This window comes from Scylla paramamosain, chromosome 7 (assembly GCF_035594125.1).
Source record: "Scylla paramamosain isolate STU-SP2022 chromosome 7, ASM3559412v1, whole genome shotgun sequence".
NCBI lineage: Eukaryota > Metazoa > Arthropoda > Malacostraca > Decapoda > Portunidae > Scylla > Scylla paramamosain.
This window is the reverse complement of record NC_087157.1, coordinates 17,283,837-17,308,876: the sequence shown is the minus strand read 5'-3', so window position 1 is coordinate 17,308,876 and position 25,040 is coordinate 17,283,837. Positions and strand designations below refer to the sequence as shown.

The window sequence follows — 25,040 nt, the reverse complement described above, 5'->3', positions numbered from 1 at the left end:
ATAACATTGCGCAAATTCTCTCTCTCTCTCTCTCTCTCTCTCTCTCTCTCTCTCTCTCTCTCTCTCTCTCTCTCTCTCCCTCTCTCTCCTTTTGGGCATTTCATTTGGGTTGAAAAATTGTACTTCCAATGAGAGAGAGAGAGAGAGAGAGAGAGAGAGAGAGAGAGAGAGAGAGAGAGAGAGAGAGAGAGAGAGAGAGAGAGAGAGAGAGAGAGAGAGAGAGAGAGATGGAAGTTTGAGAGGTGGCCACAGAGGTCCACTGTGACTGTCAGAGGAGGGAAGTGGTGCCTTTTTACCCTTCCTCCATCTCCAATTTCAAATAAATAGCGTGAGTGATACGAGAGGGTCTTATCACACGCACACACACACACGTGTGTGTGCGCACATGCAATTGGAATTCTCAGCTATAAGGTGTACAGAGACTAGGCTTGTCATGTCAAACATCACTTGATAAGCCCTCCCCTTTTCCTCCAACCCATCTCTCTCTCTCTCTCTCTCTCTCTCTCTCTCTCTCTCTCTCTCTCTCTCTCTCTCTCATACACAAAGGTAGCTTGTAATTTTTTTTTACTTGGCTAGTGCAGTAAAATCCCTCTTATCTGGCATCAACGGGACCACCGACATGCCGAATACTTGAATATTGCCGGATACTTGAATAGAAGTGAAATTATATCCACAATCACCACCCTACACTCACGCATCTTACCATAACAAAGATCAGCTGATCTTAATCAGCAGCTGATCTGATCAGCTGCTTAAGTGTGAGCACAACACGCTTACTCTTTTCTACAACTTTAGGCATGATGAAGGTGTCAGGTGATAAACAGTGCACACGCGGGACTGAGTCACTGAATAAACACAGTGCAGTGGGCCGTGGGTGGCGCGAAGCAGTGCGCTCTGGTGGCGAGGGGACAAAGTATGCCTCGCGTGGGAATTTTAATCGATTTTATGAGTACACATTGATTTTTTATTGATTTTAAGGCTCGGGGAAAAATGTGCCGGATACTTGAAGCTGCCAGATACTTGAATGCCAGATGAGAGGGATTTTACTGTAAACATAAACTGTCTTCACTCTCATCAGTAATATCCGCATCACTCCCAGATGACATGTTTAGGACACTATCCACATTGCTCCCTTCACTCAGTGGGTGTGTTCCACCCTCAGTGTCATGGGAGTTACCAGATGTTATCTCCAGGAGGAAAAAAAGCTTAGTGAGACCAAACTGAAATAGTCACAGCGGCAACTCAGCTAGTGAAGAGAGTTGCTAGATACTTACAACAGCCTTCCGATTTGAGTAAGCAGGAGGAAAATACAAACGTGTGGCATGAAAAATCATGATTTCTCATGATTTCCAGAATGATCACCGTCCCACAATACAGTCATTCATGGACAATCACCATATATTAATGGTTAAAAAGACAAGAAGAAGGAAGCAGATATGATATCTTCATCAACTGATACCTTTACCTCCTCACTCTTGTATTCCTTTTCTTCATGCTACAGAACACTCAGCATGGACAGAGCTACACAGAACACTTTTCATTCTAACATCCTACCGGTTGGCCGGAAAAGAACGCTCCAGTAGCACAGTCTCCTCCTCCTCATTGCCCTCCCTGTCCCTCACCAGGTACTGGACTGACATGGAGCCCTGCATGTTGCCCCTCACAGCAAAGCAAACCTGAGGACAGAGTGTCGTGTTGATTATATTTCTGGCTTTCTCTCTCTCTCTCTCTCTCTCTCTCTCTCTCTCTCTCTCTCTCTCTCTCTCTCTCTCTCTCTCTCTCATAAACACATGTTTTACTTAAATCACAGAAGTGTGTATGAGAATGTGGCTTTAGTTATGTTACTCTCTCTCTCTCTCTCTCTCTCTCTCTCTCTCTCTCTCTCTCTCTCTCTCTCTCTCTCTCTCTCTCTGCTGTACCTTGCTGAGAATATAAAAAGTGTGTAAGAGAAAGTAATGTTAGTAGTTTTGTTCTCCGTCTGTGTCTCTCATGTATATATCTTGCTTAGAATATACAAAAAAGTGTGTGTGTGTGTGTGTGTGTGTGTGTGTGTGTGTGTGTGTGTGTGTGTGTGTGTGTGTGTGTGTGTGTGTGTGTGTGTGTGTGTGTGTGTGTGTGTGTGTGTTGTTCTTAGCTAATTACAATTTTATATGATTGAGTCAACCTTGTAATGTTCTGTCTTTTAAAGTTAATTTGTCATATTCATCTTTAAAGCCATGAATGCTCCATGTGTGTGTGTGTGTGTTTGTGTGTGTGTCTGTGTGTGTGTGTGTGTGTGTGTGTGTGTGTGTGTGTGTGTGTGTGTGTGTGTGTGTGTGTGTGTGTGTGTGTGTGTGTGTGTGTTATGCCTGGTTTGACTCTGCTATTACACATCCACAAGAGATTATTTTAATTTCTATTTCAGCTGGACAAAAAAAAAATGATATTGTAACTTTTGTATTACTTGTGTTTTTGTCAGTAAGCAACAATGATGATGACAACAACAACAGCAACAACAACAACAACAACAACAACAACAACAACAACAACAACAACAACAACTACTATTACTACTACTACTACTACTACTACTACTACAACTACAACTACTACTACTACTACTACTACTACTACTACTACTACTCACATATCTATACTTTTTTTTTTTTATGTAAGAAGGATACTGGCCAAGGGCAACAAAAATCTAATAAAAAAAAAATGCCCACTGAAATGCCAGTCCCATAAAAGGGTCAAAGCAGTGGTCAAAAATTGGTGGATAAGTGTCTTGAAACCTCTCTCTTGAAGGAATTCAAGTCATAGGAAGGTGGAAATACAGAAGCAGGCAGGGAGTTCCAGAGTTTACCAGAGAAAGGGATGAATGATTGAGAATACTGGTTAACTCTTGCGTTAGAGAGGTGGACAGAATAGGGATGAGAGAAAGAAGAAAGTCTTGTGCAGTGAGGCCGCAGAAGGAGGGGAGGCATGCAGTTAGCAAGATCAAAAGAGCAGTTAGCATGAAAATAGCGGTAGAAGACAGTTAGATATGCAACATTGCGGCGGTGAGAGAGAGGCTGAAGACAGTCAGTTAGAGGAGAGGAGTTGATGAGACAAAAAGCTTTTGATTCCACCCTGTCTAGAAGAGCAGTATGAGTGGAACCCTCCTCAGACATGTGAAGCATACTCCATACATGGACGGATAAGGCCCTTGTACAGAGTTAGCAGCTGGGGGGGTGAGAAAAATTGGCGGAGACGTCTCAGAACACCTAACTTCATAGAAGCTGTTTTAGCTAGAGATGAGATGTGAAGTTTCCAGTTCAGATTATAAGTAAAGGACAGACCGAGGATGTTCAGTGTAGAAGAGGGGGACAGTTGAGTGTCATTGAAGAAGAGGGAATAGTTGTCTGGAAGGTTGTGTCGAGTTGATAGATGGAGTAATTGAGTTTTTGAGGCATTGAACAATACCAAGTTTGCTCTGCCCCAATCAGAAATTTTAGAAAGATCAGAAGTCAGGCGTTCTGTGGCTTCCCTGCGTGATATGTTTACCTCCTGAAGGGTTGGACGTCTATGAAAAGACGTGGAAAAGTGCAGGGTGGTATCATCAGCATAGGAGTGGATAGGACAAGAAGTTTGGTTTAGAAGATCATTAATGAATAATAAGAAGAGAGTGGGTGACAGGACAGAACCCTGAGGAACACCACTGTTAATAGATTTAGGAGAAGAACAGTGACCGTCTACCACAGCAGCAATAGAACGGTCAGAAAGAAAGCTTGAGATGAAGTTACAGAGAGAAGGATAGAAACCGTAAGAGGGTAGTTTGGAAATCAAAGCTTTGTGCCAGACTCTATCAAAGGCTTTTGATATGTCCAAGGCAACAGCAAAAGTTTCACCAAAATCTCTAAAAGAGGATGACCAAGACTCAGTGAGGAAAGCCAGAAGATCACCAGTAGAGCGGCCTTGACGGAACCCATACTGGCGATCAGATAGAAGGTTGTGAAGAGATAAATGTTTAAGAATCTTCCTGTTGAGGATAGATTCAAAAACTTTAGATAAGCAGGAAATTAAAACAATAGGACGGTAGTTTGAGGGATTAGAGCGGTCACCCTTTTTAGGAACAGGTTGAATGTAGGCAAACTTCCAGCAAGAAGGAAAGGTAGATGTTGACAGACAGAGCTGAAAGAGTTTGACTAGGCAAGGTGCAAGCACGGAGGCACAGTTTCGGAGAACAATAGGAGGGACCCCATCAGGTCCATAAGCCTTCCGAGGGTTTAGGCCAGCGAGGGCATGGAAAACATCATTGCAAAGAATTTTAATAGGTGGCATGAAGTAGTCAGAGGGTGGAGGAGAGGGAGGAACAAGCCCAGAATCGTCCAAGGTAGAGTTTTTAGCAAAGGTTTGAGCAGAGAGTTCAGCTTTAGAAATAGATGTGATAGCAGTGGTGCCATCTGGTTGAAGTAGAGGAGGGTAAGAAGAAGAAGCAAAGTTATTGGAGATATTTTTGGCTAGATGCCAGAAATCACGAGGGGAGTTAGATCTTGAAAGGTTTTGACATTTTCTGTTAATGAAGGAGTTTTTGGCTAGTTGGAGAACAGACTTGGCATGGTTCCGAGCAGAAATATAAAGTGCATGAGATTCTGGTGATGGAAGGCTTAAGTACCTGTAAGTACCTGTAAGTAAGGTGTTAGTGTTGATCATACTGTTTGATGCAGCCTCCCTGAAGATTCTTGGCTAATTTCTTGACAACCTGAAGACTTTCCTGGTGGCAGATTGTGCTGCATTACAATCAACACATCATCAATATTGTCATTCATTTTCAACTTTTTTTTATTACCAGATCTGTCATGTCACTAATTATTTCTTGTAATCTATCAACTTCTATCAAGTACTTTCAAGCTCTTCTACATTTCCTCAATAATTTCATATTTTCCAAGCCTCCTTTACTTTCCCTATTTATTTATTTATCCATCTGTTTATTCCTGTCCTTTTATTTCCTCCGTCCATGCTCCATTCCTCTCATTCTCCTCTTGTCCTCTTCCTCACACACTCCATCACTCCATCCTCTATCTATTTCCATCCTTGAATGTTCTAATTTACTTTCTCTCTTCTTGTCTCCCTCACCTACTCCATCCTCCATTTATTTCCATCCATGCATGTTTAAATCTTATTCCCTTCCTATCCTCTCTCTCACACACTCCAATGCTCCATCTTTCATTTGTTTCCATCCTTACATGTTCAAATTCTCTCATTAACCCCTTATCCCTTCCCTCACATACTCCATCACTCCATTCTTGCTTGCTCTTATTATCTTCTCATCCTTTCCCTAACAACTTCCAACACCCTCACACTTCAATGGAGGTCAAACTCTCAAACCCATAGCTTTCAACACCCAGCCTGCACATTCCAAACAGTCACACATCCCTCCTGCCTCCCAAACACTGTCACACATCCCTCCTGCCTCCCAAACACTATCACACATCCCCCCTCCCTCCCAAACACTATCACACATCCCTCCTACCTCCCACAGAAGGGTTCCACATCCCCTACTACAGTGCCAAGCATTCCTGGAAGTCCTATCTTGTCTTCAAATGTTCTGTAGTGCATGGTCTGGATCCCATTGAGGTACACGTGGCATTTCTGCTCTGTCATGTCCAGCAACTGCTCTCGAACCTGTGTAGAAAGAGGTGGTGTTGTACTTTTTCCTGTGATGGACGTCAAGCTGGTGTTTCCAAGGGAAGTTTTCTTTGCAGTGTTGTGAGTGAAAGGGAATGAAGCTGAAGGTTAGATTTACTTAGGTGTCTGATATCCTAAGACTTTTGGTAATAGCAGTTGTTGACGGTAGGAGTAGTGCTGGATTAATAGTCTGTCCATCTATATAACTGGTTGCCAATCCCACATGAGGTCGTCCAGACAAAGCACCACACACTCATATACCTATCATTAAGTAGTTATAGTAGTGGTAGTGGTAATGGTAATGATGGTAGTGGTGGTGGTGGTAGTAGAAGTAGTAGTAGTAGTAGTAGTAGTAGTAGTAGTAGTAGTAGTAGTAGAAGTAGTAGTAGTAGTAATAGTAGTAGTAGTAGAAGTAGTAGTAGTTAATGATATAACACCCAACTCTTCATCTCTTTCACCATCTAATTCTGTACACCATAAGAAAATTAACCAGAGAAAATGCAGTTTGAATTGTGTGGCCTCTCTCTCTCTCTCACCTGTGCAGGGTCAGCAATATCAATGACAGGCGACGTCATCCCGTCCAGGTAGAGCACACCAGTGACAGGAGACGTGCCTCGTATTTCAATGTGCTGCACCTCCCACCTCTGTATGATGTCCAGGGTCACTCGCTGCCTCTCGTTAACGGCCCGAGGGGTGCTTCTCCTGGTGAACTTTGTGTGGAAGTCCTTCATAGCAAGAGTAAAGTCTGTTGTAGCTGTAAGAGAGAGATGTGTTGGCTTGAAATGTAAGGAATAATGTTTCTCTTTGTATGGATAAATTCTTTTGTAGCAATGAGAAAGAAGTTGACTTTGTAAGGCTATTTCTTTTTCCTAGCTGTAAGAAAGATGTAAGAAAGACACCTGCCAAAACAATAATTACTCCCAGTGAGGTCTAAAGCACTGTTCAGGGGGTGCTGTGAACTTATCATTAAACCCAGCTGTGACCTCACTGAACGTTTCCCTTTGTGTCTCATAACACAAGGGGGCAGTCACAGCCTGTCCTCTAAAGACAACTCTCTTCCTCCACACAAAACTACAAGCACCTAATAACACACACACCCTTCACTCAAAAATTTTAAAATCATCATGGCGACTCCTACACCAGCCTCGGAGTCCCCATCTGGGGAGGGGACCATAAATGTCCCCAGGTCGGACTGCCTTTCTGTCGACGACCCTAAGTGTCTTGACATCCCCCTCAACTTTTTCTTCATTAACTTCTACAACATTCGCGGTCTAAGATCTAATTTTCAATCTGTAGAACACCACCTCTCCTCTTCTAAACTTCATCTTCTTTTCCTCACTGAAACTCAGGTGTCTGAGGCAACTGACAGTAGCCCCTTTTCTGTTCCCTCCTACTTTCTCTATCCTCATTTTCGATCCAAAGCTGGATGCTGCGTTTATGTGCGCAATGACTTAACCTGCTCTCGTGCCCACGCTCTTGAATCTTCCGAGTTTTCCACCATCTGGCTACGACTACAGAGTCACTCTCAAACTAAATTTATCTGTGCTGTATACCTCTCACCTAACTCCTCTGACTAAAACAAATTCTTTGACTACTTAAATTCCAAAGTGGAGCACATTCTGACCCTCTTCCCTTTTGCAGAGATCTCCATTCTTGGAGACTTCAATGTTCACCAACAGCTTTGGCTTTCCTCTCCCTTCACTGACCATCCTGGTGAACTAGCCTGCAACTTTGCTATCCTCCATGATCTAGAGCAATTGGTGCAACACCCTACTGGTATTCCTGACCGTCTTAAAGATACGCCCAACATTCTTGACCTTTTCCTGACCTCAAATCCTACTGCTTATGGTGTCACCCTTTCTTCTCCGTTGGGCTCCTCCGATCACAATCTCATATCTTTGTCTTGTCCTATCATTCCAATCTCTCCTCAGGATCCCCCTAAGTGAAGGTGCCTCTGGCGTTTTGCCTCTGCTAGTTGGGGGGACCTGAGGAGGTATTTTGCTGATTTTCCTTGGAATGACTACTGCTTCCGTGTCAGAGACCCGTCTTTGTGTGACGAGCACATAACAGAGGTGATAGTGTCTGGCATGGAGGCGTACATTCCTCACTCTTTTTCTCATCCTAAACCTTCTAAACCTTGGTTTAACACAGCTTGTTCTTGTGCTATACATGATAGAGAGGTGGCCCACAAAGGTACTTAAGCCATCACCAGAATCTCATGCACTTTATATTTCTGCCTGGAACCATCCCAAGCCATCCCAAGTCTGTTCTCCAACTAGTCAAAAACTCCTTCATTAACAGAAAATGTCAAAACCTTTCAAGATCTAACTCCCCTCGTGACTTCTGGCATCTAGCCAAAAATATCTCCAATAACTTTGCTTCTTCTTCTTTCCCTCCTCTATTTCAACCAGAGGGCACCACTGCTATCACATCTATTTCTAAAGCTGAACTCTTCACTCAAACCTTTGCTAGAAACTCTACCTTCGATGATTCTGGGCTTGTTCCTCCCTCTCCTCCACCCTCTGACTACTTCATGCCACCTATTAAAATTCTTTGCAATGATGTTTATGGAGCTGATGGTCTCCCTCCTATTGTTCTCCGAAACTGTGCCTCCGTGCTTGCACCTTGCCTAGTCAAACTCTTTCAGCTCTGTCTGTCAACATCTACCTTTCCTTCTTGCTGGAAGTTTGCCTACATTCAACCTGTTCCTAAAAAGGGTGACCGTTCTAATCCCTCAAACTACCATCCTATTGCTTTACTTTCCTGCCTATCTAAAGTTTTTGAATTTATCCTCAACAGGAAAATTCTTAAACATCTATCACTTCACAACCTTTTATCTGATCGCCAGTATGGGTTCCGTCAAGGCCACTCTACTGGTGAACTTCTGGCTTTCCTTACTGAGTCATGGTCATCCTCTTTTAGAGATTTTGGTGAAACTTTTGCTGTTGCCTTGGGCATATCAAAAGCTTTTGATAGAGTCTGGCACAAAGCTTTGATTTCCCAACTACCCTCCTACGGTTTCTATTTTTCTCTCTGTAACTTCATCTCAAGTTTCCTTTCTGATCGTTCTATTGCTGCTGTGGTAGACGGTCACTGTCCTTCTTCTAAATCTGAGGAACAGTGCTGTTCCTCAGGGTTCTGTCCTGTCACCCACTCTCTTCTTATTATTCATTAATGATATAATCCAAACTTCTTGTCCTATCCACTCCTACGCTGATGATACCACCCTGCACTTTTCCACATCTTTTCATAGACGTCTAACCCTTCTGGAGGTAAACATTTCACGCAGGGAAGCCACAGAACGCTTGACTTCTGATCTTTCTAAAATTTCTGATTGGGGCAGAGCAAACTTGGTATTGTTCAATGCCTCATAAACTCAATTCCTCCATCTATCAACTCGACACAACCTTCCAGACAACTATTCCCTCTTCTTCAATGACACTCAACTGTCCCCCTCTTCTACAGTGAACATCCTCGGTCTGTCCTTTACTTATAATCTGAACTGGAAACTTCACATCTCATCTCTAGCTAAAACAGGTTCTATGAAGTTAGGCGTTCTGAGACATCTCCACCAGTTTTTCTCACCCCCCAAGCTGGTAACTCTGTACAAGGGCCTTATCCGTCCATGTATGGAGTATGCTTCACATGTCTGGAGGGGTTCCACTCATACTGCTCTTCTAGACAGGGTGGAATCAAAAGCTTTTTGTCTCATCAACTCCTCTCCTCTAACTGACGGTCTTCAGCCTTTCTCTCACTGCCGCAATGTTGCATATCTAACTGTCTTCTACTGCTATTTTCGTGCTAACTGCTCTTCTGAACTTGCTAACTGCATGCCTCCCCTCCTCCCGCAGTCTCACTGCACAAGACTTTCTTCTTTCTCTCACCCCTATTCTGTCCACCTCTCTAATGCAAGAGTTAACCAGTATTTTCAATCATTCATCACTTTCTCTGGTAAACTCTGGAACTCCATGCCTGCTTCTGTATTTCCACCTTCCTATGACTTGAATTCCTTCAAGATGGAGGTTTCAAGACACTTATTCATCAGTTTTTGCCCATTGCTTTGACCCTTTTATGGGAAAATATGCCCACTTCAGTGGGCATATTTTTTTATTGGATTTTTGTTGCCCTTGGCCAGTGTCCTTCCTACATAAGAAAAAAAAAAAATTCTGGTATAGCTGAAAAAAAGATGCACAGAATGTGAACAACAACAACAACAACAACAACAACAACAACAACAACAACAATAATAATAATAATAATAATAATAATAATAATAATAATGATAATAATAGTAACAATAACAACCTGTAGTCTGGAACTGTATCTCTAAATAAGCAGGTGTTCCCTTCTTAAGTTCAAATTCTTGCCACTGCATAACTTCAAACTGTGGAAGTAAAACACTAGACACACACACACACACACACACACACATACATACAGATAGGGAGGCCATGTATAGATTAAATCAAATAAATCATGTGTATCATTTACATACACAAAAAAAATAATAATAATAAAGCTTATATTTCTACTTTTCTCAGAAGCTTCCCAGCTTCTCAAAATGCAAATGAGCAACAAAATAAATCATGTCAATCACTTATACAAAGAAAAAAAAAGATTACATTTTTATTTTTTCTTCTTAAAACTTCTCAAAATAAAGACAAGCAATGTGAAAAAACTCATCAATACATGGAATAAGTAGTGTTTCTGTCTGTCTTACTTCGCTGTCTGAATCTCCATTGGCTGCCAGCATCACAAGCATCCGCTCACCAACCTGAACTGATAGAGAGTAGGTCCCATCATGTGGTGGATGTACTCGTAGGTACCCTGTGCAGGAAGATCATGGGGTTGTATGTTTGAGTGTCATCTTTGTATTCCTTTTTAAGCATTAGAAAGAACTAAAAATATTATGCTTGTATGTCGGTGCGTCACCTTTGTATTCTTTCTTTACCATTAAAAAGAACTGAAAATATTATGGTTGCATATCTGTGTCACCTCTGCATTCCTTCTTCACCATTAAAAAGAACTGAAAATATTATGCTTGTATGTCTGTTTATTACCTTTGTATCCATTCTTCAGCATTAAAAAGAACTGAAAATATTATGGTTGAATGTCTGTATGTGTGTGTGCCTATGTGTGTGTGTGTGTGTCACTTTTATATTTCTTCTTCATCATCATAAAGATTAAATATATTATCTTTCTTACAGGCAGAACAAGACTTGCACTGAGTTCTGAGAGAATGCAGGGGACACACACTAACTCAAATGCACACAATACCATCAGGAAGAACTAATACATCACTTATCTTGCATTGAGTCATAAGGGAACACAGACACACACTTCCTCTATCACTATAACACACATAAGCAGGAGTCCCACCTTTCAGAGTGCCCACAGTATCCCGGGTCACCTCAATGGGAAACTTGAGCTCAGCATCTTGAGGGACAAAAGCCTTGTAGCCAGCATGGGAGGGAGACAGGGCTGCCCAGCTTGTCTCCTCCAGGAAGTTGGACTCAAAGTATTCCCCTTGGTACAGCTCAACAAGTAACCTGTGCTCACCTGTACATGGAAAGGATGAAGTGTGTGTGTGTGTGTGTGCGTGTGTGATTGTAGTGATAGTTTAGCAGGCTCCAGTGTGGTTTTCAAGACTACTTGTGATTTTCTTGATAGTTAAACAAGGCTAGTGATAATTTAACAGATTCCAGCACAAGTTATAAGGGTTTCCATGTGTGTTTTCATGATTCTAGTAATACTTCAACAGATTCTGCATCATTTGGTAAAAAAAAAAAAAAAATGAGAACTTGATCAATCCTCTCTATGGCCTGTAAAAACAACCCTAATGAATGGACAGCATTTCAAAATACAGGAGGTCCTTGAGTTAAGATGGAGTTCAGTTCCTATGCCATGTCATAAACTAGTTTTGAGTGTAGGTCTGAACCAGCCTAAGTAGTAAGTACCTACAGTAAGTCATGACAGAACACCCTCGAAAACCGCAATAACTTCCAATAGAGTCTGTTAAATTACTACTGCCCTTCTTAATCTACCATCAGAATTATAAAATACTTGAAAAAAAAAAACTTACACTAGAGCCTTTTACACTAGCAGTCCGCCCCCGTGAAAAACCTAAATAACTTACACTAGAGCCTTTCAAACTACCACTGTGCCCTCTTGAAGAACCTAAATAACTAACACTAGAACCTTTCAAACTACCACTGTTCCCCTTTGAAAAAACCTAAATAACTTAATCAAGACTTTTTAAACATAACTACTGTACCTGTAAAGAAAACACATGAAGGACATACAATAAATAAAAATAATGAAATAAATCAGTAAAAAAAAAAAGGGGGGGGGAAGAACTGCCTGCATCGCACCCCCAAAACGGCAGAAACTGAGATCACTGTAAACTGAGGACTCCCTGTACAGTGATGACCAGCAAGACAGTGAACTGACCTGAGCCGGCCGAGGTCTTCCCTTGGGTTGGAGTGAGCCACCGGATTTGCTCATCAGTGATGTCCTGGATGGCACACTGAGCACCCCCCACCAACACCTGCAGCATAAACCTCATTACTCACAGCACTCTCTCCTTGTATGAGTGAAAGCCAAGAACATCACACCTCATCACTCATGGCACTCCCACAGGGGCATTGCAATACAAAAACACAGGGTAGTGAAGGAGTAGCCAGCACCACTGTTGCTGTACCTTGGTCTGCTCCTTGTATGGGTCAAAGCCAGCACCATCAATAGTGAACAGCGTGCCGCCCTGAGAGGACCCCCTGAGAGGACTCACATTGCGCATACCTGCATGGAGACACACCACGTCACTCCGCTAGCCACTCCACACTGCACTACTACATACACACTTCTTTTGCTGTTTGCCTAGAATGAGGGGTTGGTGTCATGGACAAGTCTCCTTCAGTTGTTTTTTTTTTTTTGTCCCTTGCATCTACATAAACACTCATGCTGATCGTGTGTGTGTGTGTGTGTGTGTGTGTATGCGTGTCTACCTAGTTGTATTGTCCAGGGCACGAACCAAAGCTCATTTTGCCTTGTCTCAATAACCATATTTATCCAGTTTCTCTTTAAACATGTGTACATTGTTTACCACAACCACCTCTTCCTTCAAATCATTCCAGATTTCAATAGTTCAATATGAGAAGCTGTATTCTTTGATGTTGCTTAAGATTCACTCTTCTTTATTTTCTTCCCATGCTGCCTCATCTGTCTCTCTCCTTCCTCCATCTGTGGTACCAAGTCATTTCTGTCTATTCTTTCTATATTGTTTACTATTACTAATTTGTACATTGTAATCAGGTCTCCTCTTTCTCTTCTCTCTTGTAGTGTTGGTAATCCCATCTCTTCAAGTCTTTCTTCATAGATTAAGTCTTTCAATTATGGTACTAAATTTGTCGCTATCCTCTGTGTTCTTTTCAGTTTCTGTATATCTTTTTTTTTCTATGCACGGCCTAAACTACTGCTGTATGTTCTAATTTAGGTTGTATCATGCTTGTTATAGTTTTCTTCATAATTTCTTTATCTAAATAGTTAAACACCACCCTAATGTCTTAACAAGCTGTATATAGAGCCAAATATTCTGTTTATGTGGCTTTCAGGTGATAGTGTGTCCTGAATCATTACTCCCAAATCTTTTCTTCATTACTTTTTATTATTTCTCCTCCCATTTTGTAATTCCATGAAGGTCTCTTTTTACTTTTTCTTATTTCCAACACATGGAATTTAGAATTTAATACTAGAAAGCATTAAATTCTAGTTTCCATCTTTGGCTTCATGCATGTATCTTGTCAATATCCTTTTGTAACTCCTTGCAGTCATTTTCATCCTTTATTATTTTCATTATTTTTCCATCATCAACAAAAGGTTTATATAATTATTTAGATCCTCTGTCATATCATTTACATATATTTGAAACATAATAGGTGCCAACACAGATCCTTGCGGTACCCCACTTGTCAATTTGCGCCAACTTGAATTATTGTCTCTGATCACTGTTGTCACTTCCTTCCCTTGTAAATAATCCTTCATCCATCTTAATGTTGCTCCCTTTTAGCCCTCCTCCATTCTCTGATTTCCACATAAGACTTTTGTGGGGAACTTTATCAAATGCTTTTTAGAGATCCAGGTGTACCGTACAAACCCATCAGTCCCTCTCTTGCACTCCATCTATTACTCTTGTATAGAAGCTCAGTAGATTTGTGACACAGGATCTTCCTTTTCTGAATCCAAATTGCTTTTCTGTAATTATCTTTTCATCTTCTAAATACTGCACCCATCTGTCTTTAATTACTATTTCACAAAGCTTGCTTACAATACTTGTTAAAGACATTGGTTTGTATTTTAATGGTTCCATTTTATTTCCCCCTTTGTATACTGGCACTATGTTAGCTCTTTTCCATTCCCTTGGTACATTTCCTTCTCTCAACAAGCTGTTAATTATATCCCATATGGGGTCTTCCATTTGTTCTCTGCATTCTTTTAATATCCATCCTTTTTTTTTTTTTTTATGTAGGAGGGGCACTGGCCAAGGGCAACAAAAATCCAATAAAAAAAAAAAACACTGAAATGCCAGTCCCATAAAAGGGTCAAAGCAGTAGTAAAAAAATGATGGATAAGTGTCTTGAAACCTCCCTCTTGAAGGAATTCAAGTTATAAGAAGGTGGAAATACAGAAGCAGGCAGGAAGTTCCAGAGTTTACCAGAGAAAGGGATGAATGATTGAGAATACTGGTTAACTCTTGTGTTAGAGAGGTGGACAGAATAGGGGTGAGAGAAAGAAGAAAGTCTTGTGCAGCGAGGCTGCAGGAGGAGGGGAGGCATGCAGTTAGCAAGATCAGAAGAGCAGTTAGCATGAAAATAGCGATAGAAAATAACAAGAGATGCAACATTGCAGTGGTGAGAGGCTGAAGACAGTCAATTAGAGGACAGGAGTTGATGAGACAAAAAAGCTTTTGATTCCACCCTGTCTAGAAGAGCAGTATGAGTGGAACTCCCCCAGACATGTGAAGCATACTCCATACATGGACGGATAAGGCCCTTGTACAGAGTTACCAGCTTGGGGGGTGAGAAAAACTGGCGGAGACGTGTCAGAATGCCTAACTTCATAGAAGCTGTTTTAACTAGAGATTTGATGTCAAGTTTCCAGTTCAGATTATAAGTAAAGGACAGACCGAGGATGTTCAGTGTAGAAGAGGGGGACAGTTGAGTGGCATTGAAGAAGAGGGGATAGTTGTCTGGAAGGTTGTGTTGAGTTGATAAATGGAGGAATTGAGTTCTTGAGGCATTGAACAATACCAAGTTTGCTCTGCCCCAATCAGAAATTTTAGAAAGATCAGAAGACAAGCATTTTGTGGCTCCCCTGCGTAAAATGTTTACCTCCTGTAGGGCTGGATGTCTATGAAAAGACGTGGAAAAGTGCAGGGTGGTATCATCAGCATAGGAGTGGATAGGACAAGAAGTTTGGTTTAGAAGATCATTAATGAATAATAAGAGAGTGGGTGACAGGACAGAACTCTGAGGAACAGCACTTTTAATAGATTTAGGAGAAGAACAGTGACCGTCTACCACAACAGCAATAGAACAGTCAGAAAGGAAACTTGAGATGAAGTTACAGAGAGAAGGAGAGAAGCCGTAGGAGGGTACTTTGGAAGGTTGTGAAGTGAGAGATGTTTAAGAATCTTCCTGTTGAGGATAGATTCAAAAACTTTAGATAGGCAGGAAATTAAATCAATAGGATGGTAGTTTGAGGGATTGGAACGGTCACCCTTTTTAGGAACAGGCTGAATGTAGGCAAATTTCCAGCAAGAAGGAAAGGTAGATGTTGACAGAGAGAGCTGAAAGAGTTTGACTAGGCAAGGTGCAAGCACGGAGGCACAGTTTCGGAGAACAATAGGAGGGATCCCATCAGGTCCATAAGCCTTCCGAGGGTTTAGGCCAGCAAGGGCATGGAAAACATCATTGCGAAGAATTTTAATAGGTAGCATGAAGAAATCAGAGGGTGGAAGAGAGGAACGAACAAGTCCTGAATCGTCCAAAGTAGAGTTTTTAGCAAAGGTCTGAGCGAAGAGTTCAGCTTTAGAAACAGATGTGATAGCAGTGGTGCCATCTGGTTGAAATAAAGGAGGGAAGGAAGAAGAAGCAAAGTTATTGGAGACATTTTTGGCTAGATGCCAGAAGTCACGAGGGGAGTTAGATCTTGAAAGGTTTTGACACTTTCTGTTAATGAAGGAATTTTTGGCTAGTTGGAGAACAGACTTGGCATGGTTCCAGGCAGAAATATAAAGTGCATGAGATTCTGGTGATGGAAGGCTTAAGTACCTTTTGTGGGCCACCTCTCTATCATGTATAACACGAGAACAAGCTGTGTTAAACCAAGGTTTGGAAGGTTTAGGTCGAGAAAAAGAGTGAGGAATGTACGCCTCCATGCCAGACACTATCACCTCCGTTATGCGCTCAGCACACAAAGATAGGTCTCTGATACGGAAGCAGTAGTCATTCCAAGGAAAATCAGCAAAATACCTCCTCAGGTCCCCCCAACTAGCAGAGGCAAAACGCCAGAGGCACCTTTGCTTAGGGGGATCCTGAGGAGGGATTGGAGCAATAGGACAAGATACAGATATGAGATTGTGATCGGAGGAGCCCAACGGAGAAGAAAGGGTGACAGTATAAGCAGAAGGATTAGAGGTCAGGAAAAGGTCAAGAATGTTGGGCGTATCTCCAAGACGGTCAGGAGTACGAGTAGGGTACTGCACCAATTGCTCTAGGTCGTGGAGGATACCAAACCGTAGGCTAGTTCACCAGGATGGTCAGTGAAGGGAGAGGAAAGCCAAAGCTGGTGGTGAACACTGAAGTCTCCAAGAATGGAGATCTCTGCAAAAGGGAAGAGGGTCAGAATGTGCTCCACTTTGGAAGTTAAGTAGTCAATTTCTTATAGAGTAGTTTGGTGAAAGGTATACAGCACAGACAAATTTAGTTTGAGAGTGACTCTGTAGTCGTAGCCAGATGGTGGAAAACTCGGAAGATTCAAGAGTGTGGGCACGAGAGCAGGTTAAGTCATTGCGCACATAAACGCAACATCCAGCTTTGGATCGAAAATGAGGATAGAGAAAGTAGGAGGGAACAGAAAAGGGGCTACTGTCAGTTGCCTCAGACACCTGAGTTTCAGTGAGGAAAAGAAGATAAGGTTTAGAAGAGGAGAGGTGGTGTTCTACAGATTGAAAATTAGATCTTAGACCGCGAATGTTGCAGAAGTTAATGAAGAAAAAGTTGAGGAGTGGGGTGTCAAGACACTTAGGGTCGTTGACAGAAAGGCAGTCCGACCTGAGGACATTTATGGTCCCCTCCCCAGATGGGGACTCTGAGGGTGGTGTAGGAGTCGCCATGATGATTTTGAAATTTTTGAGGGAAGGATGTGTGTGTTATTAGGTGCTTGTAGTTTTGTGTGGAGGAAGAGAGTTGTCTTTAGAGGGCAGGCTGTGACTGCCCCCTTGTGTTGTGAGACACAAAGGGAAATGTTCAGTGAGGTCACAGCTGGGTTTAATGATAAGTTCACAGCACCCCCTGAACAGTGCTTTAGACCTCACTGGGAGTAATTATCATTACTTGATTGTTACTTGATTGTTACTTGATTGTTACTTGATCTGGTCACATAGCTCTTCTAAAATCCAGCTCTTCCAGCAGTTTCTTGATTTCTTGACTATTTACTTGTATCTCCTGTATTCCCTCATTCTGTGATACTATTTTCAATATCATAAAATCAGTTTCCTTTGTAAATGCAGACTGAAAACTCTTATTCATTAGGTCACTCATCTCAGTAGTTTCATAAATTCTTCCTTCTCTTCTTAATTTTTTTATGTCATCCCTGTTTCATTTTCCCATTTATGTAGCTGTAAAAGAGTTTGGGCTCTTCCTTGCATTTTCTTATTATCTCACTTTCAAAATTTCTTTCTTCTTTTCTTCTTATTATACCATATTCATTCCTTGCCTTTCTGTATTCTCCCCTAGTATTTGTGTTCAGTTTTCTCATAATTTTCCTCCATGCCCTGTCCTTTTTCTTTTTTGCTTCTACTCACCTGCCATTATACCATTCATGCTTCCAAATTTTCACTTTATAACTTTGCACAAACTGTTGCACCCTGTCTCTATACTTGCTCAAATGTATCTCATATTTTTCTTGCACTACTTTACCTTTAAATAGCTCTTTCCAGTTCTTTTTTCCATAAATTTTATTAGGTTCTGCAAAGTTTGCCTTAGCATAGTTCTGTCTCCCATTTCTAAATTGTTCATTCCTGTGCAGCACTTTTTCCTACTATGGTACTATTTCTATTGTCACATGATCATTTCTTTCCAGTGGACTCAATGAATACTTGGTCTACTTTCTGGGATTTTTGTAGACATTAAGTCCAGCTGTGATGGTTCTTCTCTGTATCTTGTAGGTTCATTCACCCACTGTCTGATTGTATTGACCATCATGGTATGCATGGTATGTTGATGATACCACCCTGCACTTTTCTACGTCTTTTTGTAGACATCCAACCCTTCAGAAAGTAAACAGTTCACACAGGGATGCCACAGAACACCTGACTTCTGATGTCTCTAGAATTTTTGATTGGGGCAGAGCAAACTTGGTATTGTTCAATACCTCAAAAACTCAATTCCTCCATCTATCAACTCAACACAACATTCCAGACAACTATCCCCTCTTCTTCATTGACACTCAACTGTTCCCCTCTTCTACACTGAACATCCTCGGTCTGTCCTTTACTTATAATCTAAACTGGAAACTTCACATATCATCTCTAGCTAAATCATCTTTTATGAAGTTAAGTGTTCTGAGACATCTCCGCCAGTTTTTCTCACCCGCCCCAGCTGCTAACTCTGTGGAAGGGCCTTATCTGTCTGTGTATGGAGTATATTTCACATATCTGGGAGGGTTCCACTCATACCACTCTTCTAGACAGGGTAGAATCAAAAGCTCTTCATCTCATCAACTCTCCTGTAACTAACTGTTTTCATTCTCTTTCTCATTGCTGTAATGTTGCATCTCTTGTTATCTTCTATCACTATTTTCATGCTAACTGCTCTTCTGATCTTGCTAACTGCATGTCTCCCTCCTACCATGGCCTCGCTGCACAAGACTCTCTTCTTTCTCTCACCCCTACTTTGTCCACCTCTCTACTGCAAGAGTTAACCAGTATTCTCAGTCAGTCATTCATCCCTTTCTCTGATAAACTCTGGAACTCCCTGCCTACTTCTGTATTTCCACCTTCCTATGACTTGAACTCCTTCAAGAGGAAGGTTTCAAGACACCTATCCTTCAATTCTTGACTACCACTTCTGACCATATTTGGGGACTGGCATCTCAGTGGGCTTTTCTTTTACTGGATTTTTGTTGCCCTTGGCTGGTGTCCCTCCTACATAAAAAAAATAAATAAATAAGTAAATATATAAAAAAAATAAGTTCTTCACTCCATGACCTGACATTTTCTTTCACTTCCATCTCCTCCAGTTTAATTCCTTTAGTGTTGAAGCTGCCTACTAAGAGCACTTTGTTACTTTTTCTTATCATTTCCTCTGTGCTATTTCTTGTTTCTAGTTTAATAGTTTTATATCTATTGGTCTCCCATGCATTAGTTTTCGGTGGTATGTACATCACAGTAACTTTCCTTTTTTTCACTTCATTTGATCCTAATCACAACACTCAAAGTTTCTGCCATTTCATCACCATATTCAACTTCATCAACAACAATATCCTCTTTTACCAATATCATTGCTCCTGCTCCTCCCTTTCCTTTTCTATCTTTCCTCCATGCACTATAACCTTCCTTTGCAAATCCCAACTCTATTTCCTCTTTTAGTTTGTTTTCCATTAAACATACCACATCTGATTTATTGTTCTTTAGGTAGTCTTTAAGTTCCAATAGGCTCAACACCAAACCATCTATATTAGTATACATAATCTTTAAACTTCTGCCTGGTGATCTTGTGTGGCATCTTTGTGGCACCTTTTCCTCACTTTCATGTCCAGAACTTTCAAAATGAATCTCCTCGCTTGTTCTTGTGTTCTCTCCTTGTTTTTTGACTGGGCCTCTACTCTCAACTCTTTCAGTTTACTTCTCTCTCCTTTGTTCATGTCTCATTTTTATCCACATTTCCTTCATTTCTTCTACTTTTACCAATTTTCCTGTTCTTTGCAAGACATGTTTTGCTGCTGTTTGTGACATGAATCTTATTTTCATTGGTCTTGTTCCATTTTTGTTGTACTTTTTCAATCCTGTAAACCTCTTCAATTTGTTCAACTATCTCCTCTCCTTCCTCTGCCACTTCTGCTATAATCTCCTTAACCCTTTTTGCCTCTTTTTTTTCTCTGTAGCTATTTTCATGAGTAGGTTCTCCTTGGCCTCAAATACCATCACATTCATCTTTCTCTGTACCATGTCTCTCACAAGATTACTTTTTTTCCTTTATTATCTTAATCACTTGCTTTTCCATGTCCTTATTGTGTTCCTGTTGCTGTTGCCTTATTATCTCCTCCATATCTGCCTTTTGTTGTTGTTCTCTCTCTTCTTTTCAACTTTTGACTTCTGCTGTCACTACCCTTTCACTTTCCCATCCTTAATCTCTCTCTCTCTCTCTCTCTCTCTCTCTCTCTCTCTCTCTCTCTCTCTCTCTCTCTCTCTCTCTCTCTCTCTTTTGTAAAGCTTTCTTTAACACCTTGTTCTCTTCCTTGAGTTTCTTGATTTCTTTATAGTACTTCTTGTTTAAGTCACTATTTTTGTCACCTCTTCTCTAAGTTCTTTGTTTTCCTTTCTTTTTCCATCTTCTTCTTCTTCATCTCTATTATATCACTGGATATCTTTTTTACATTGTCACCACCCACCTCCCTCTCTCTTCCTTTCATGTCTTTATTATCACTGCTAAGTTACGTATTTCTTTTTGTATTTTGACATTTTCTTCAATTTTCCACATTCATTTATTTGTATGAGCTACACTGAGGTCTTCTTCCTTGAAACCCTCAAAAATATTTGCCATGTCCACTGACATCTTCCTTCTTGATATTCCCTGGTAAGACAATGTTTACCTGTACACTACTCTCCCAATCACCTTTTCGGCCACTTCCCAATTTACACTTCACTTCCTCTGCACTCACACATCACACAATTCCCTATTATAGAGACAGGACTCAAGCTCAGCTCCCCTGTACAACCAAAACCTAGGTAACTCCTTGGAGCTGCTGTGGATGTGTCCAATTAGCTGGGGGGCACAGTGTGTGTGTGTGTGTGTGTGTGTGTGTGTGTGTGTGTGTGTGTGTGTGTGTGTGTGTGTACTAACAATACAAGGTGTCCCATAAATTAAGGTACATACCTTGGGATATGATAGTTCAAGTAATCCTGGGTCAAAAATACTCTATACACACACACGCTGTTTGCTTTATTTTGTGAAAAATTAACATGTAAGTTGTGTGTTGTGGGAGCTGCTTGCCTGGGATCAGTTTCCTGATGATGGATAGGTCATGGAGGCCCACAGGAATGGCCAGCAAGATCCCCTCACCTAACACCAACGGATTTCTTTCCTTTGGGGACTCATGAAATCCTTGGTGTACAAGAACAAATCATGTTACAGAGAGGAGCTGATTCACCCCACTGAGGAAGCAGCAGAGCAGATAAGGAATGACAGGAGTGAAATGATGCACTTAGGTAGTCACTTGATTGACAAGGCTTACCATTTAAATGTCAAGATGATGACTGTCAAAGGGGATGACATTTGCAGTGAATTGCCATGTATGTTTTAAAAAGCAGCACTGAATAACCACTGTATTGCTGTGTTACCTGCACATTTTCTTCAGACACATACAAAAATTTAATCTGTCATTTGCTATTTCCTGTAAGGATTTGACTGCATACATTGAACACAAAAAATTATCACTTAATGCTGTGCAGCACCATGTGAGTACGTAATGAGCCACGTAATGAGCCAAGGAGGGAGGAAAGAGACGGAGGCACACCCAGGCAAGCAGCTCCCGCAATTCACAACTTAGCTACACATTAATTTCTCACAAAATAAAGCAAAACACAGCATATGTGTATAGAGTATTTTCAGTTTAGAATTACTTGAACTATCAAATCCCAAAGTGTGTACCTAAACTTGGAGGACACCATGTAAAAACTAAGAAAAACACAACAATCTACTACTAAAACACAGGGCATTATAAGCTTAATTCCTATACAGTTATTTCCAATAGTCAGGATAAAGTCATTGATCACACAAGGTAAGACTAGATCCACATGCATACATATGCAGGCACACTATATGTACACACCAGCATATGTATGGAACTGGTACAATCTGTCCTGGGAGTCCACATACATTCCTGTCTTGGTCACTTCAGATGCCCCTCTTCCAGTAACGTAGACAGTGGCATTCATGGGGCCAACCAGCTTAGCCTTGGAGCGAAAAGTAACCTTCTCCCTTGTCAGTGTGTCATAGAGCTCCAGGTTCTCGTCCACTATATCACAGGGGATGCCTCCAACAAAGGCCCTGTTATGGGAGTTAAGGATGTGAGGTAAGGCTACAGCTTGAAATGTGCAATCCCTAATATCTCAGTGCCTTTTCTTTATTAACTGGCTCTAACGGTGTTTGGAGCTCCCCTGATTGAAATGATAGTTTAAAAGGCTTTAGTGGATGTTATCAGGGTTTTCAAGGGCATTTTCATGATTCAAGTAATGGTTTAATAAGGTCAGTAATAGTTCAACAGACTTTAATGGATGTTACCAGGTTTTTCAAGGGTGTTTTCATGATCAAGTAATGGTTTGATAAGGCTAGTGACAGCTTAACAGGTTTTAGTGGATGCTGTCAGGGTTTGCAAGGATGTTTCTGTGATTCAAGTAATGGTTTAAAAGGGTTAATGATACTTTAACAGGTTTTAGCAGATGTTGTTATGGTTTGCAAGGGTGTTTTCATGATTCCAGTAACAAATTAAGGAAGGACAGTGACTAAAACTAAACTAAAAACTCCACAACACAACACATACTTGGTAAAAACATTCCCACTCTTAGCTTCACTGGAGACAAGATCAGTGTGGTCAAGCTTGCAGTGTTTGCTGTTGTGGAAACTGCCATGAAGATCCAAAAGAGAGCCTGGCAATGACCAACGCAGAGCTACTGTCTCAATAGTAGGTGACCTTGCCCAGCGATACTAAGGAGAGAGTGACACAGGAGGATGAGGAGATGAGGAGATGAGATGAGGCATGAGAGAAACATGTAGAACTGGGAGAGAAAGGGAGGAGGAGATGTGTATGAGTGCAATACATGCTGTGGGTGTAAGGGGATGACCTCTAATGAATGGGAGAAGGGAATAGAGAGAGAGAGAGAGAGAGAGAGAGAGAGAGAGAGAGAGAGAGAGAGAGAGAGAGAGAGAGAGAGAGAGAGAGAGAGAGAGAGAGAGAGAGAGAGAGAGAGAGAGAGAGCATGCAAGAACAGAAATAAATGGAGAGAAGAATAGTGAAAGAGATGAGAGAATGAGTTAGTGCATGCAAAAATGAGAAAACATGCATAGACAAAAATAAATGAAGGTCAGAATGATGAGAGAGAGAAGGATGAGAGGAGGAAGAGAAGAGGTAAGTGGGGAGACGAATGCTGAGAGAGAAAGAGATGAGCGAAGGAGAGAGTTGGTGTACAAATCTGGCTGTTGTAGCTGCCCAAGCTGAATAAAAAGATACAAGTTAATGGTATTTTCAAAGGACACATACCACTTATAGTTCAAAGAAGGGATGGATGCTGGAGATTAGTTCATGTTTTACTATTTTTATTTTAGCTTAGTGAAATGAAATTACTACGGCTTATTTGAATGAAGGAAAAATGTCTCTGGAGGGGATTGTGTCAGTGAGTAAATGGTTCACACACACACACACACACACACACACACACACACACACACACACACACACACACACACACACACACACACACACACACACAGACCTCATCACTTTATATAGCTAAAATATACACGTGACACAAATGTACAGATAATGATTCTCTCTCTCTCTCTCTCTCTCTCTCTCTCTCTCCCAAGCTACCAGTACAGAGTGTGAGGGGTCTGGCACACACACCCCATCCACACACACAACAATGCTGTACACTCGGGGAGCCTTGGAGTCTGCACTGCACTGCCTGAGGTGAGAGAGAACAAGAATGACAGAAAAAATACTGGTTCATATTTACTGCAGTTCATTGCCATACACAGAAGTACAGTACAGATCAGCCTGGTTAGTGAGTGAATGTAGGTGGGTGCTGTTCATGGATATAATACTTGATATGTTGTTGCGGAGTCTCCTTATGCATTGTTGCCCCTGTTTATCAGCTTCTGTGCGTGTCTTTATTTATAATCTCTCTCTCTCTCTCTCTCTCTCTCTCTCTCTCTCTCTCTCTCTCTCTCTCTCTCTCTCTCTCTCTCTCTCTCTCTCTGTCTGTCCTTAAAAACTCCAGTCAACTCCAAGTGCCTTCCCAAACTTCCCACTGCCTCCCCAAATTTCCCACTGCCTTCCCAAACTCTCCACAGGCTTGCCAAACTTCCCATTGCCTTCCCAAACTCCCCACACCCTCCCCAAACTCCCCACTGCCTTCCAAGACTCTCCAGTAGAAGAAATAAATTCAAAGAATGTAAACATGAGAGTAGGTGCCAAGATTACAATTACTAGGGACACAAAAAGACAAGAACAGAAGGAAGAGGTACTGTTTTATTATTGGTGGTGGTGGTGGTGGTGGTGATAAAGAATAAGAACAAAACATAGGAAATTGTGCTTTAGAAGTACATACACTTCCTACATTATTCACCATGTTGGCATAATAATCTTTTGGCACTCACCCACAAATTGTTATGACCCGCCAGCCAGCAACTCACCCACTGGCACAGGCAATCCTATCTTTGGTGGTCAGGTAGGTAATCACTCTGCATTCAATCTCCTCCTCCTCATTCACCAAGAACACCTAATTGCCTTTTGAGGGATTGAAGTAGTTGAACTGGACCTCACTGAAGCCTGCAGGGGAGATTGTGCCTTAGTGGTGGTGGTGGTGGTGCTGGTAGACAAGAAGAAAAATAATAAATACTGATTTAGTGGTGATAGTGGTGGTGGTGGTAGTAACAGTGATAGTAGCAGGGGTAGTAGTAGTAGTAGTAGTAGTAGTAGTTGCTGTGTTACTACCTACTACTAGAAGCAGTAGTAGTAGTAGTAGTAGTAGTAGTAGTAGTAGTAGTAGTAGTAGTAGTAGTAGTAGTAGTGGTAGTGGTAGTGGTAGTGGTAATAGTAGTAGTAGTAGTAGTAGTAATAGTAGTAGTAGTAGTAGTAGTAGTAGTAGTAGTAGTAGTAGTAGTAGTAGTAGTAGT

At 41.4% G+C, this 25,040-nt stretch overlaps 1 protein-coding gene across 2 annotated transcripts in view; it reads right to left on the bottom strand.

Moving 5' to 3' along the window:
- LOC135102142 (uncharacterized) overlaps nt 1–25,040 on the bottom strand; it is a 25,773-nt gene extending 733 nt beyond the window's left edge. The window contains exons 1-10 of one of the 2 annotated variants that reach the window (XM_064006926.1): nt 24,558–25,040; nt 22,687–22,850; nt 21,976–22,193; nt 12,347–12,444; nt 12,097–12,193; nt 11,026–11,205; nt 6,183–6,400; nt 5,492–5,643; nt 4,644–4,732; nt 1,555–1,676 (exon numbers count right to left, since the gene is read on the bottom strand). In XM_064006926.1, the coding sequence (XP_063862996.1) occupies nt 4,705–4,732; nt 5,492–5,643; nt 6,183–6,400; nt 11,026–11,205; nt 12,097–12,193; nt 12,347–12,444; nt 21,976–22,081 (879 nt within the window). In that variant the 5' untranslated portion in view covers nt 22,082–22,193; nt 22,687–22,850; nt 24,558–25,040 and the 3' untranslated portion in view covers nt 1,555–1,676; nt 4,644–4,704. Of the gene's footprint in view, nt 1–1,554; nt 1,677–4,643; nt 4,733–5,491; nt 5,644–6,182; nt 6,401–11,025; nt 11,206–12,096; nt 12,194–12,346; nt 12,445–21,975; nt 22,194–22,686; nt 23,009–24,557 lie in introns of those variants that run through there. The other variant, XM_064006927.1, reaches the window with a different exon arrangement.